The sequence below is a fragment of the Chlorocebus sabaeus genome, chromosome 10, assembly GCF_047675955.1.
Source record: "Chlorocebus sabaeus isolate Y175 chromosome 10, mChlSab1.0.hap1, whole genome shotgun sequence".
Taxonomy (NCBI): Eukaryota; Metazoa; Chordata; class Mammalia; order Primates; family Cercopithecidae; genus Chlorocebus; species Chlorocebus sabaeus.
In genome coordinates, this window is record NC_132913.1 from 23280957 (window position 1) to 23295085 (window position 14129).

Here is a 14129-nt window from a genome sequence, read left to right on the forward strand (position 1 = left end):
CAAGAACTTATAAGAAATGTCCAGAGATCCTATTTGCTTCAAGAAACACTGGTGAAAAGGTCAAGAGTATCAGTTTCAAAGGTAGACAGACCTTACTGGCCTCATGGCTTACACACACCTGTTTTGTGATTAGCTGTAGTTTCTTAACTTCTCTGGACCTCAGTTTTCTCATCTATAAACTCAATCTAGTGGTATTTATCCTACAGGATTGTCGCAGATATTGCAGTATCAGGCCTGCAGGGCTCAGTAATCGACTTTTACTAAGTGCAGGAATGGACATTTATTAGATGCTTTCTGTTGCCCTGTGGCTCTGTGCTGGCTGGTTGTACAGCATGAAATGTCTCATTACGTTCTTAGAACCTAATGAGATGTTATCATCCCATTTGAGAGATGAGGTAACTGAAAATGGCAGTGCAGGTTAATGTTCTCAGTTTCAGACCACCAGCAAGTGACAGAGGAAGGTTTTAAAGGCAGACCTTTAAGGCTTTTACAAACCCCTGTCCCTGCTTCCCACTTTGTGAATTGGGTAGAAGGGGAAAGCCAGAGACTCTGTGGCCATCAGACATACTTCTTTTAGAAACAAAACGCTGAAAATGACCAAGGAAAGCAACTTAACTCCTGGGGCATAGGAAGGGAAGACACAGAAAACACTCAGGCAAATATACCCTAGGAATTTTCCTTCCAGACCCTAGGCCTTAGCCGTACCAGAAGTGTCTTGATGACCCGTTTAAATGGAACACAATCCAAAGCCCAGGCCCAAAGAAACACAGATCTAACTGGAGAAGCAATATTTATACACCTCAGTCAACTTTTAAGAAATACCACCGTATCTTAGTTAACTTTTGATTCCCCTGCGTGTCTGGGAATGCCAAAGGTGTTTAAAAACATCTCATTAGCTTTAATGCTAAATTAGAAGTAGATTTAATTGTGAAGGAAACATGATATTAAATATAGCCAGATTCACCCATTGCCTGTGGACCCTATTTCTGAAAGAGAATTAACTTGAGGTCCCAGGGAAATGAGTCTTGGAATCCACAAGTAAGCCCTTAACCTTTTATTCATGGATGGAACTTGGAGATCTAACTAAAACAACAATATCGTATGTGTGAGTATACGTGTGTGTGTCTGTGTGTGTCTAGATACACAAAAATATGTATTTACACATATATATGTATATTGGGATATAAATTGCATATGTGTGTGTGCTTATATTTGTATATATATATAGATAAGTGTATGTGAAATATGTATTTGGTGGTGAGAGAGTTTACAACTTTCATTAGGTTCTCATGGTGAGAGTGTAAATTAGAGCAACCTGTCAGGAGGACGATTAGGCCATACTAATATATTTATTTACCTGTCATATGTTTTGACCTAAACTGTTCCTCTAAGGAGCTCATCATGCAGTTATATACACATATACTAAAAGACGTCTGTAAGTTATATTAATTATATGATTGCTTATTATAGCAAATGAATGTAAACAATATAAATGCCCACAAATAGAATAATGGGAAAACCAAAATATAACTGTGTCATGGTGAATCACAGGGATACTAAGGAGAGGTAGACCTTCTTTTATGAACTAGTATGAAAATATTTCCAACCTATATTGTTTAGTGGAAGAAAAAGTACAAATCAAAGTGAATGATATGCACCATTTGTGTCTTTTTAAGAAGTGTATGAATTGGTATATGTGTGCTCAGGTGCTTGCATATGCAGAGAACTAGAAAGATTCACAAGGAAACCGGTAACAGTAATAGCTACTCTGTAGGGAATTGAGAGGGTAGTGGGAAGACTTATTTTTCACTACGTATCTTTTTTAATAGTTAGAAGGTTTAGCCTATCTTTTATGTCCTTATAGAATACATTAATGCTTTTTTTAAGTAACATGGCTTTAAAGGTTTTATACCACCACATACCTCTAAACTGGGGATTTAAAAGCACTGGATCCTCCCAATGAATCAATCAGGGTGTTATGGATTATAAGCTATACGGAGCATCCTAACTCAGGAAAGACTTTTTTTTTTGACCAACGTAAAAACTCAGAATAGGCCATTTCATCATTAGTGTTTCAAAGAGATTAGAATCCAAGCTTTGGTAAAAGTTTTATGACCATAGAAAAATACCATTACTACATTGAACCTTATTCTAAAATCTGATTGAGACTTGAAAGTGTCCTATAAGCAAAAACTATAATAGGTAGTTGTAATGTAATTGAAAGTAATTGTGATTTTATTCAAAACAAGTGTTGTTTACAATAGATTTTGATTGTTTTTCCCCGCATAGAAGCTTTTCAAATAAGATACTGTTACGTGTATTTTGGACCTGTAGTTAATTACATTGGTGTAGTATGATGAATCTCTGTGTGTTTCTTTCAGAAATAAATGCAATTCGTTTGGGATACTGAGGTATTGCCTTTGTCAGTCCAATTCTAAGTTTAGTTAGCTATATGCTCACATAAAATAGAGCAAAAAAACATTAGAGTGACAGAAACAACTCAAGTTTCTATCATATGTAGAAAAAGCATATATATATTTGTGAATGTATGTATATATATACTCAAGCTTATATCTTATATAGAATAAAAGTAACATAATATATTAAAATATATGGTTAATTCATTTTGTTAACTGTAGTAGACATCAGATCCAAAATAATGTGTACTTGTAGACACATGGTGATAATTTTACAGTAATTTGATGAATTGATTAACTTGTTTGGTCATGTAATTTTTGTTTGCCTAACGTCATTTTGGAAGTAGAGCCACTAAAAATGGTCATACTAGTTTTCTTTCCATGCACAGTTGTCTCTTAATTATAATTTTCTTTGTTCTTTTTATGTTGTCAAATGTTTTGCCATATTTTTGTATATGCATATAACTATAAACACCTTAAATTCAAGTTAGCCTACCAATTGACTGGATTTTATGAAATAATGATTACCAGTGTTTGTTTGGTATTATGAAAAAATTTGATTGACTATCTTATATTTTACATTTTCATTTCTTTTTCATCATTTGAGAGCTGTTACCTATGGATATTTCCACTTATGCTTATGACTTGTGCGTGTCTCAGAATTCAGATAAAAAGTAAAACATTCAGTAACATAAAAATTTTGGTGCCATGAAGTTACACCTAATGCTTTTGAGAGTTAATTTGCTAAAAATCAAACAACAATGCAAACTGTTTATCTATAAAAGTCCATTAAAAACGGTGCCATGTAATATTTTAAAGTTGTTTTCATAGACATAATTTCTAGTAGGAAACCCATATTCCTATGATGTTCTAAGACAATCTTTAATTTCTGATTATACCTGGCAATTTACAGAGTATGCTAGAACATTGCTAACTTCTGCAGTTGAGTGCACAGTTGGCTAAGGTGCTGGTGTTCAAGTACAGAACTAATGGTCAGCTTGGGGTTGTCAGATCTAATGTTGCCCTATCTCTCAAATGCTGCAGACTTCTGTATGCTAAGCTTCTTATGTTATCTCTGTTTTAAACAGATGGCCGAGTAAAAATTTGGGTTTATGGCGTTTCAGGTGGCGCTTTTCTTATCATGATTTTCCTAGTATTTACTTCCTACCTTGTTTGGTAAGTACTAATTAGTAAAAAGTTTATATTCCATATTTTTTATGAATTTAATGTTATACTTGAAAAAAGTATCTCAGGATCATTGCCCGTTATAATAGAATTCTTGAGGCCAAGAAATAATCTTCAACAGTAGAATGGCTGAATAGTTGAAATGAGGAATCATTATTTTTTTTGTTCTTATTTAGATAACATTTTTTAAATTTGGTATTTGAATAATATGAAAATCATTGGTCAGAACTTTTCCATTTGGGTGTTTTGATTTCGATCAGTAGTTTTCAGCCTTGACAATACATTGATGTCTCCTAGGGAATCATGCTTGATCCCCCTCCCCAGAGATTCTGATTTAATTAGTCTTGGATGTGGCCAGGTCATCTGGGTGTTTAAAAGCTTCTGAGGTAATTCTAATTTGTGGTCCAGGCTAAGAAAATTACTACAGATAATTTCAGTTCCTAAATTTTGTTCTTAAATTTTGAACGGTTAGGTTAAACTGACCAGTTGGTTAAAACAACCTGTAAGCACATTTTAAATAGTAGAGCAAGTTTTTTTTTTATATTTACAAACTATGAGACAAAATTTAACTGATGGTCATTTCCAAAAAAAATAAAAAACCATTTTGTAAAGTGACTAGTTCTGAGAATTTATTAATCTCAGAAAATAATAACTAGTTCATCATACAGAATATATTTTAGTTGATGAACTGCTCTTGAAACCAGACAGAAGTAAATGCAGTTGACTCTTGAACAGTGTGAGGACTGGGGTGCCTACTCCCCACACAGTCAAAAATTCAAGTATAATTTCCGACTCCCCCAAAACCTGACTACTAATGGCCCACTTTTGACCAGAAGCCTTACCAATAACATAGTCAAATAATGCATATTTTATATGTTTATGAATTATATACTATATTCTTACAATAAAGTAAGCTAGAGAAAAAAATGTAATTAAGAAAATCATAAGGAACAGAAAATATATTTACTATTCACTAAGTAGTTATGGATTATCATGAAGGTCTTCATCCTCACCATCTTCACACTGACTAGGCTGAGGAGGAAGAGGAAGAAAGAGGGCTTGTTGGCCTTATTGTCTCAGGGGTGTCAGAGGCGGAAGAAAATCTGCATATAAGTTGATGCAGTTCAAACCTGTGTTGTTCAAGGGTCAACTGTAGATGTTAATGTTTTCAAGTGTGCTAAGAATATTATATCAGCTTTTTGAGCAGAAGTTTCAATTGATTTTTTTTTTAATTTTCATGAGATCAAAGTGTTACTTCAATTTTTTCTCCTAATAAAGATATTTATATTCATCATCTGTTTCAGAGACTATTTTCCTGAGAATTTTTACCCAAGTTTTAATCTTGATTCAAATTCAGCCATTGTCTATTAACCTCAAATTCTGTTTCCAAGGCTACACAGGTTTTTAAATCTTTGCTCTTGGTCAGTGAAATTTGGTGAAGGAAATAAGATGACTTTAATTCTTTCTACCACCATATAGTGGTAGAAATTTTTCCCTAGAAATTAGATTGCTATCCAACTAACATTTCCCTGTTGTTGTAGTGAAAAGTGTCATCTTCAGTTGGTCATTCATCCTAGAATCAATTTTTTTTTTACTGATTTTCTTTATTCAAATTGATGTTTCGCTAGTATTGCCTATACTCTTAATGAACAAATGTGAATTTGAAAGCTTTGTATGAGGTTTAAAGGAATAGAAAGCATTCATCACCAGAAAAGATTAAAACAAAGGGGAATTTCTTAAATTACAGCAAAAGACATGAAGGTTTGGCCTATAGGAAACTACTTTCAAAGCAATCAATAGACCAACCCAGTGTAAGGTAATTAGATAGTCTATCGGTCTATAAAAGCTTAGATGAATTCTAGCTGTTAGTAACCAACCATATCCCCAAATCCAGATTCTATGCTTCCCTTTTCCCTTAAATATTTAAAAGATTAAAAATTTACGTGTAGTAACACATACATTTTGCCTTTTTTATTTTTCTCTATTCCCTTCAACCTAAGAATGTGTTAACCGTAATCTATTCCTTTGACAACAAATGTTTATTAAGGCCCCTTTCTGCATGACTCTTAAGTTCTGGGAATTAATTAGGTACATCATTGTATTCTGTTAACAAACCACTTTCTAGAGAATTTTTTTATATGTATTCATGGGATACAAGTACAGTTTTGCTACATCGCTTTTTGGTGAATTTTAAAATATAAAGTATCAATGAAATTTCTCTTCACTTTTCAGTAGCCAAATTACATAAGTATTTATGCACATTGTATCTCATAGACATTTTTTTCATGCTGAATGTCTGCCTTTAATAATGTCCCTGTGGAAGTAGCGCTAATATTTGGACCAGCTCCCATCTGCAGTCTACAGCCAGATTCGTCTTTCTGAAGCTTAGCTCCAGGGATCAGCCCTTTCCTACTCACACACGAGCTCTGGCTTCCCACTGACAGCAAAACTAAAGTCATGTTTTGGCTGCCTCACCAGTTGACTAAAGTCTTCCACAACTGGAGCCCAAACAACTCTTTCAAATGTATCTGCTACTAATTCCCTATACCCTATACAGGCGCCTATGTTATATAGGCTCAAACACATTTAAGTCTTCATTTTCTAACTAAGGACAATTTTTAAAAAAAGAAAAAAAAATGACTTTTTAAATAAACTTTTTGATTTAGATAAGATAGTAAATTGTCTATGCTAATATTTAAATCAATGTGCTAAATTATAGTTGCATTTATTATCTTATATCACATATAAATACAGTATTTCATTATATAAAATGCTCATTTTTCTCTAATTTCATATTCATAACCTAATTTTATTCAATGTCTCCATCTACCTTTCAGATAAGTCACTCTTATCACTGCTTTAGTCTTTCTTTCCACAGTTCACTTCAGTATCAGGTTTAGTATATTCATTTCCACCCAAGTTGTTTGAGATACAGCACTTCTTTGGATCTCTTTGTGCTGCTGTTTCAGAGGTTTTATCCTCACATCCAAATACCTATCTGCATACATTAGGGAGATGGCCATTTTATTTGTCTTGTGTGTATATTTGTGATTTGCATTTTTTTAAAATAGCTTTTGGTATAGCAAATGTAGCCCCTCATTATACAAAAGATTTTATAGTCATTGAATATAAGACTGTTGCTTCTTTCTGAAAGATAATTTTTAGGAGGAATAATTTCACATTAGGGCACTATATTAATCCATTGTCATACTACTATGAAGAAATAGCCAAGACTGGGTAATTAATAAAGGAAAGAGATTTAATTGACTCACAGTTCTGTATGACTGGGGAGGCCTCAGGAAACTTACAATCATGGCCAAAGGCAAAGGAGAAACAGGCACCTTCTTCACAGAGCAACAGGATGGATTTAGTGCTGAGAGTAGGGGAAAGAGACCCTTATAAAACCATCACATCTTTTGAGAACTAACTCTCTATCATGAGAACAGCATGGGGGAAGCCATGATTCAATTACCTCCACCTAGTTTCTCCCTTGACATGTGGGGATTATGGAGTTTATGGGGATTACAATTCAAGATGAGGTTTTGGTGGGGAAACAAAATCTAACCATATCAGGCACTTAGGGAACTGCCCCTCTAACTTTCCAAGGAAGTTTCTGCTTCTGTGGCTTACTCCTTGTTTTCCATTGCTAGCTATTGGTACTCTGCCTGTTCATTAATCCCTGTAAAACTCAAATACCAACATTTTCCTTTTTAAACAGTCTGGAATAATTTGTTCATGTCCCTTTTCTCATGGTATTTATGCCATTATAATATTGTAGTTATTTATATAAACATCTTCCTCCTCTATCAAACCCCAGGGAGTTTGGGTGGAGAGAGGTAATGACTATGCTTTATGGATTGTTTTAAAGCATGAATTTGATAAAGATTTATTGAGCAAATAAATAAAATGTATTAGTAAAAACTTATTGCCTGCATTTTTTAAAAAAACAGTCTAGGAAAAAAAGTCTATTATTTATATGTCAAATATTACATACATTGCCTTATTCAATCATAATCCAAGGAGGTGTTGCTATTGCCATCCCTATTTTAAAGAGTAATTGATCCCTAGTGAAATTTCTTAACTTTTCTGAGGTCACCAGCATGGTAGAATCAACCCCAGGTTTGCCTATCCCTAGAGTGTACACTCTTTCTACTGGCCTTTGAATCTTTGTGATTTCTTTCTCTTGAGTGATGCCCAAAACTCCTTAGACTCAACAAAATGTCTATAGCTTCCACATTTCCTAGAGGCTCCTTGTTTCACAGGTAAAGTAAGCTATAGACCTGGTACAGACCTATTGATATAAAAACATGTACCATTTACGGTTACACATGAGCCGCCAAAGAAATCCAAATAGATATTTTCCCAGCATCTAATTCTATTAAATGGATCGCAGAAGAGTTAGAGGATGACAGTTTTAGAGATTTTATGTTTTTGCCAAAAACAGAAGCCTTAGGACAAGAGAACTGCTAAAATATGCCAGGTCTTTGGTGTATACTTCAGAAGAAAGCAATTTATAATAAAACTTGAAAATGCTTCTGAGAAAATGTCAAAAAATAGTCTTCTAAAGACTACTTCTTTCTAATACTAGCCTTTGAACATCTACCATTAGTGTCTGGAGTTTCAGAAATATTATTGATGCCCCTTCTCCCCTGGCAGTAAATATCCATGAAGCAATTTAATGGGGATGACCACTGGATGAACTTTCTGTTAACCTAGATGTAGCACCTGGAAGTTACACCAGATAATAATGTCCAGTCTGCCTTGCCCAGCATAGTTCTGTAATACACTCTCATTCTTCCCAAATTTGAGAGTGGTACTTGCATCTCCATAGGCTTTTCTCTCACAAGTGGCTGCCAAAACAAAATATGGTTTGCTGCTTTCATCAAACTAGTTAATCTCTCCTGGCTTGAGAATGAGTCTTTGCTGAGAAGTGCCAGAGGCTGGCTTGTCAGTCCACAATGAGCTCACTTTTCTGGCTTAATGAATTTTTATCCTTTGCTAAAATGCAAATGACCCTAAAAGAGGTCACTTTAAAATGTGTCTGCCAGTGATCTTTCACAGCTAGGATTGCAAAATGGTTTTGTGCTTTGTGCCAACTCTAAAAGTGGCTATGGCTGTCAAGAGTGCTCCGTTAGGAAGAATGATGAGGCTACACCTCAGCTCAACAGGAGAGAATAGAGTGATGGATTAGAGATGTCCACCTGGGCACAGGATGACTGGTGGTGTTGGTGGCCTATGATGTGCCAGGCATTTATGGGTCCTGATTTAGTGAGTGAGGGAGGTGATCATACCTTTTCTGAAACCAGAGTGGAGGAGAAAGAAAAAAAGAAAGAAACTTACTTCTAAAGGAAAAATATGGATACTGTAGGGAGAAAGGAAAGCAAGCCAGAGGCTCTGAAGACAAGCCTCCTACTTGCTGGCCTCCTCAATGTTGGCCTTGCTGAGTGCAGTCTTGCCCCTCAGCTCCTCCTGCTGAGGTTCTTTTTTACTAGCCAGAAAGCCTTGCAAAGCCACTATTTGGCGAAGTACTACCATATTCAGTGGTCCAGAGATTAATATTTGAGAGGAGGCTGATCTATTCTAAGCCATAAAACTTCTCAGACCTCATGTATTCATAATTGCGATTTTGGTATCTGGCAATTGGGGGGTGGTTGCACAATATGAAAAGATGCATGATAAATGAGGTCCTAATCCCAATGAACCCCAGCATACCACATGGCCCACAGAGGTCCAAGGCCTACCTATTAGTAGCCCCCTCTTCTCGCCAGAGGTGGCCACAGTGTCCATGATTCCAAACATGGTAAGTGGTATGAACATATTTGTGTAAATTTGGAATAGAATATTCTAAGCCTAGATCATACAGACTGGCCAAGTTGACGTGTCTCCCCGGAGATAGTATTGTCTCTTTATAGAGATATGACCACCTCTAGCCTTTCTCCTGGCTTTGCATTCTCAACTCCCCAGTGTTTAGGATTCTCTAATTTATCCTTGCCCAGTGGCCTTTAGCAAATGCCAATTAAGGGTAGACTGCCAAAATCTCTGTTTTGGAAGCAACTACATTTCTTAGCCCTCTCTTCTTCTTTGCACCCTTCCCACACAAAACAGAAAGCCAAGAGAGGTGGGAGGAGAAGACTCCTGCTGTCATTTCAGATGAACTTCCATGTACTCTTTTTTGCCATTAAGACAACCCACCCCGTCACCACCACCACCGTCAGGGTCGATTTACAGGCTGTCACTTTCAGATTGCCTCAACCTCTGGTGTGTGTGTGATTTCTTAGCACCTTAAAATGCCGTGGAATGATATACCCAGGACTCCATGTCAAGCGGGGTTCCTGCCAGAGCCTGAGCCCATCAGTATAATTAGAGTCACTGGAACATATTTAGTATAGATAAAGTTAAATTGGATGTTATCAGATAATTAAGCAATACCCTTTTTGAAAATTGGAGAGGACCTGGAAAGCAGGAAATCGAAGGCTGAAGCTCCCTCTGGAGAAAATTCTGAATCATGTTTTTGCATCTCTGCAGCTTCTCTGGTTGGAAGTTGTTTGCCTGCAGCCATCTCTGCCCAGCACTCAGCACATTCTCAATGAGCACCCGCAGCATGCCAGGTGCCAGAGTGGGGGGCACCAAGAGAATCTGCAGTTCCTTTTAGGGGTTCTGCCAAAACCATTTTTAATTTATTTCTTTAACTTGTATCATTTGCTTCAAACATCAATCAAAAACTTAATTTTACTCCTTAAATTAAAACTTGAGCATTTTTAACTAAGAGTTTCTCCCTACAACCATTTTAATTTTATCAAATATTTTTTATTGCAGTAAAATTCACATAACATAAAATTCACCATTTTAGCCATTAAGTGTAAGAAGCCAGACACAATAGGCCACATACAGCATGATTCCATTTAAGATATCAAAATCTATCTGGGCAGAAAGTTAATTGACGAATGATTGCCAGGGGCTGAGAGCAAGGGGAAATGGGGGAGAGACTGCTTGGAAGAGTGCAGAGTTGCCTTTTGGCACGATGAAAAGGTTCTGGAGCTAGATAATGGTGATGGTATACACGCTGTGACTGTGCCACATGCCACTGAATTGCATAGATTAAAATCTTTGTTTTTAAGTTAGATTCACTCGGAATACAAAAATTAATTCATAGGTGCAGACAAAAAAATGTCATTTCTACCAAGTGCCAAATGAATTTCTACCAAGTACCAAATGTATATATATATGGAGAGTGTGGTGAAAAGGTTAAAAGCTCAGGTCCGTGTGTTAGGTTTGCTTAGAATGCAGGCTCTGCCACTCACTCAGTGACCTGAGGGAATGTAAACAACATCGGTAGTCCTTCTCTGTAAAGTAGCAATAATTCGAATGCCTCCCTTGCAGGGTTGTTCTGGGATGTTTTGAGAGATTTTGTGTAAAATGTTCAGCACAGATCTTGGCACTTAGTATGCATCCAATAAGCAATAGATGCTAATATAAAATAAAAGCATGGAAGGTTGGAGACAGGGAGAGAGGTGAAGTCAGGCTGTGTAGGCCGGGCAAAGCAAAGACCTTGAGGAGGGAGGGTAAGTGTGGCGATGAGAGAAATTAAGTGGCAGATTTAAAGGTTACAAGCATTTGTAAATACAAGTTAAGATTTTCCTGTACTAAGAAACAAGGAATATACTGCAGGGTGTTTTGCCCCACATCTGGGGCATCGCTGTGCGATTTGGGGATGTTGTTCAACATGTTTTCCCTCCATGAGAAGGAAAAGCAGCCTTCTCTGACCTGGCAAAGTTGTGGACTTCAGGTAAAGCAGAGACCAGGTAAGAATGGCTTTGCACGGAGTAGAATTGGTTAAATTTTCCTGACACACTCTGGCATCTTGGCAGCTAAATGTCAGGTTCCAGGTCAGAGCAGAAGTGTGTTTACTGAAAAACAAGACCAGCAGGGTGAGGCCTGGCTGCTCCAGCTGCTTATGATGTTGAGCATCTGTGATGTGAAGGTCACAAAAGCTTAAAAATTAGTGAGAAAAGACATTCCCATTGTTGTATATCAACAAGAATATAAAACGGAAACAGCCCTTCTACTAAGTTCCTCCATTCCACTAAACCAGTTTTAAGATTGTGTAAAATGATGGCTTTCCTTCACGGAGAGTGAAAGCATTCAATATTCACAAAAGGAAACTCGCACATCTAGAGAAATGAATCTCTTTGTCATTTTTACCGCTTGAATTTCTATACCTCAAAATTGTGTTTGGCAGATGAAACAGAGCTCTATGAACTTACTTTATCTGAGGAATTTTTTTCCCTTTGCAGCAAGAAGCCAAAACCACATCAAAGCACACCTCCCCAACAGAAGCCTCTGACCTTAGCCTACGATGGAGACTTAGACATGTAACCTGAAAAAGAAATCCAAATGTAGACATCAACTGCCTTAACCGCTTTCTCTTTTGTAGCTCTCAGACTTCTCAGTTTTTTGAGGAATCTCATGATGTGATATATTGGGCAGAATACAAATATTGCAAAAGTAATATTGCCTCAACTTCATTTGGACATGGAGTCAAGGATTATTAGGTCTGCCATTTTGTTTTCAAGTTGTTTGTGGGTGTGTTTTATTTTTTGGTTTTCCCAAGGGACCTGAAAACCCTTCTCTTCCTGTTTGGAACTGGGAGGAAGAAAACATGATGAAATTCCCACAGACTTGAGTAAACTTGATCTTCAGCAGCATAATGACAATCCAGAGGAAAGTCCAATCAAGGCATTTACTGTAAATGACGAGTCTGACACTGCATTGTTACGCACTATATTAGTGCAAAGTCTTTATTCTTCCCATACGTCAACACTGAGTTTTCTAAAGTTTACATTGGTTTAAAGACTTTCAAATTGGATTGCCTATTTTCATGAACACAGAGAGAATGGATTACCATTTCAGAAATTCTCTGAGTTTTTAACCTTTAAATATTGTATTTTGTTTTGTAGCCAGGGGATGATGGCACTTCATGGTTTGAAGCTACTGAAAATAGCAGAGTGTGTGTTAATTGCTGGACTAGATGAAAGCTACGTGATTTCTGCAGGGAATGTGTACTGAATGTTAGAGTGTACAAGTGAAATATGTGTTCACATTGGAGAATGAGGTAGATTATTTGATTACTAAAACTGTATTTTAACAAAAACTTATCCATGTAGATATAGCATTAACCACACACAGTTGTAATTCAGTTTAATGATGACAAACTCTGCTTTTGTAATTTCAATTTTCTTATCTAAATATTTATAAATTCTTTTTTCAAATTTAATTATCTGACCTCATTTAATATACATCAAACACCAATCCTGTTTGTAGAAAGTCTTGCTTTTATAAGGTTTCAATAATATCTAAAACAACACATTAAAAAGCTGAGACCATTTTATGAAGATAATTGTTTGTAATCATAGGTGTTGAAAGTAAAAAGGTGCCATCTTGTGGTATTGACTTGTATTTATAACAAATAAACTGCTCAAGAGACTGCAGTGTTGGCTGTTCTAGATTTATTCACTTCTGAAGTGCCTTGCCCTTGCTTTGACAAAAACAGTATTAATATCAGTTTTTCAATGTTTTAGGACTTGACAGCTGCTATCGCTGACAGAAAAAAAAAAAGGAATCTTACCCCTCCACACTATCAGACATACTAGGAACCAGCGCCAGTCACAATGACATAGAGTAGCTTTTAGGGAACAGTTAGAGCTGAAATAATAATAGAACAAACCGCTGTAATCATGCAAACACTGATATATAAATGATATGAGAGAAGGAAGAAAATGGAAATGTTACAAATCTGACAAACAACCAGATTACAGGATGTTTTCATTTACACTGTGACCTCTATTAACCATTTAACATCTAGGTAAGCCCTCCAGCTAGCTAATTGTGTCCACTGATACCATAATTTTAAAATAAAAAAGAAAGCAAAAAGGGAATATTTTATTTTACTAGTATAATTGATGAAACAATTCCCAGAATTGTGCTTTCAAAAGTTCACTTTAGCTAAATCATCAATAGCCTTCGCAGTAGTTTAAGAAAGGCTGCTTTGGAGATCAGACCATGGCCAGGCCCTTTATTGCCTGTGTGATCCTGGACCAGGCATATAACTTTTCTGTGCCTCAGTTGTTTGACCCACAAAATGAAGATAATAAAATTATGTTCCTCTAAATTTAGACACTAATAATAAATGTAAAATGCTTTATATTCACCATATATCAAAATACAATAAAAATTATCCACAATGAGTATTGTATATTCAGAGTTGGAACCCTTAGGTGATTCAAGTTTTTCATTCATTACAGATTCAACAATTATCCATATATTTAATTTGTGTCAATAATATTAGATTTTTAGTACTCATGGCTTGAATAAAATTGCTTTTCCAATAATACATGCCTGAAATATTATTTCAGTTACATCCAGTTCCCAAATGTCATAATCACTACATATGTCTTTCATTCATTTAAGCAAATCATATATATATAAACATCTACCATCAGTTAGGCAGTGCTCAGAGGTACACTGTTG

General features: G+C 36.0%; 1 protein-coding gene across 1 annotated transcript in view; it reads left to right on the plus strand.

Moving 5' to 3' along the window:
- Positions 1–13090, plus strand: part of THSD7B (thrombospondin type 1 domain containing 7B) — a 909295-nt gene extending 896205 nt beyond the window's left edge. Inside the window, exons 27-28 of the mRNA XM_007964862.3 lie at positions 3506–3593; positions 11897–13090. Of these exons, the coding sequence (XP_007963053.3) occupies positions 3506–3593; positions 11897–11978 (170 nt within the window). The 3' untranslated portion in view covers positions 11979–13090. The remainder of the gene's footprint in view (positions 1–3505; positions 3594–11896) is intronic.
- The last annotated feature ends 1039 nt before the right edge of the window (positions 13091–14129 follow it).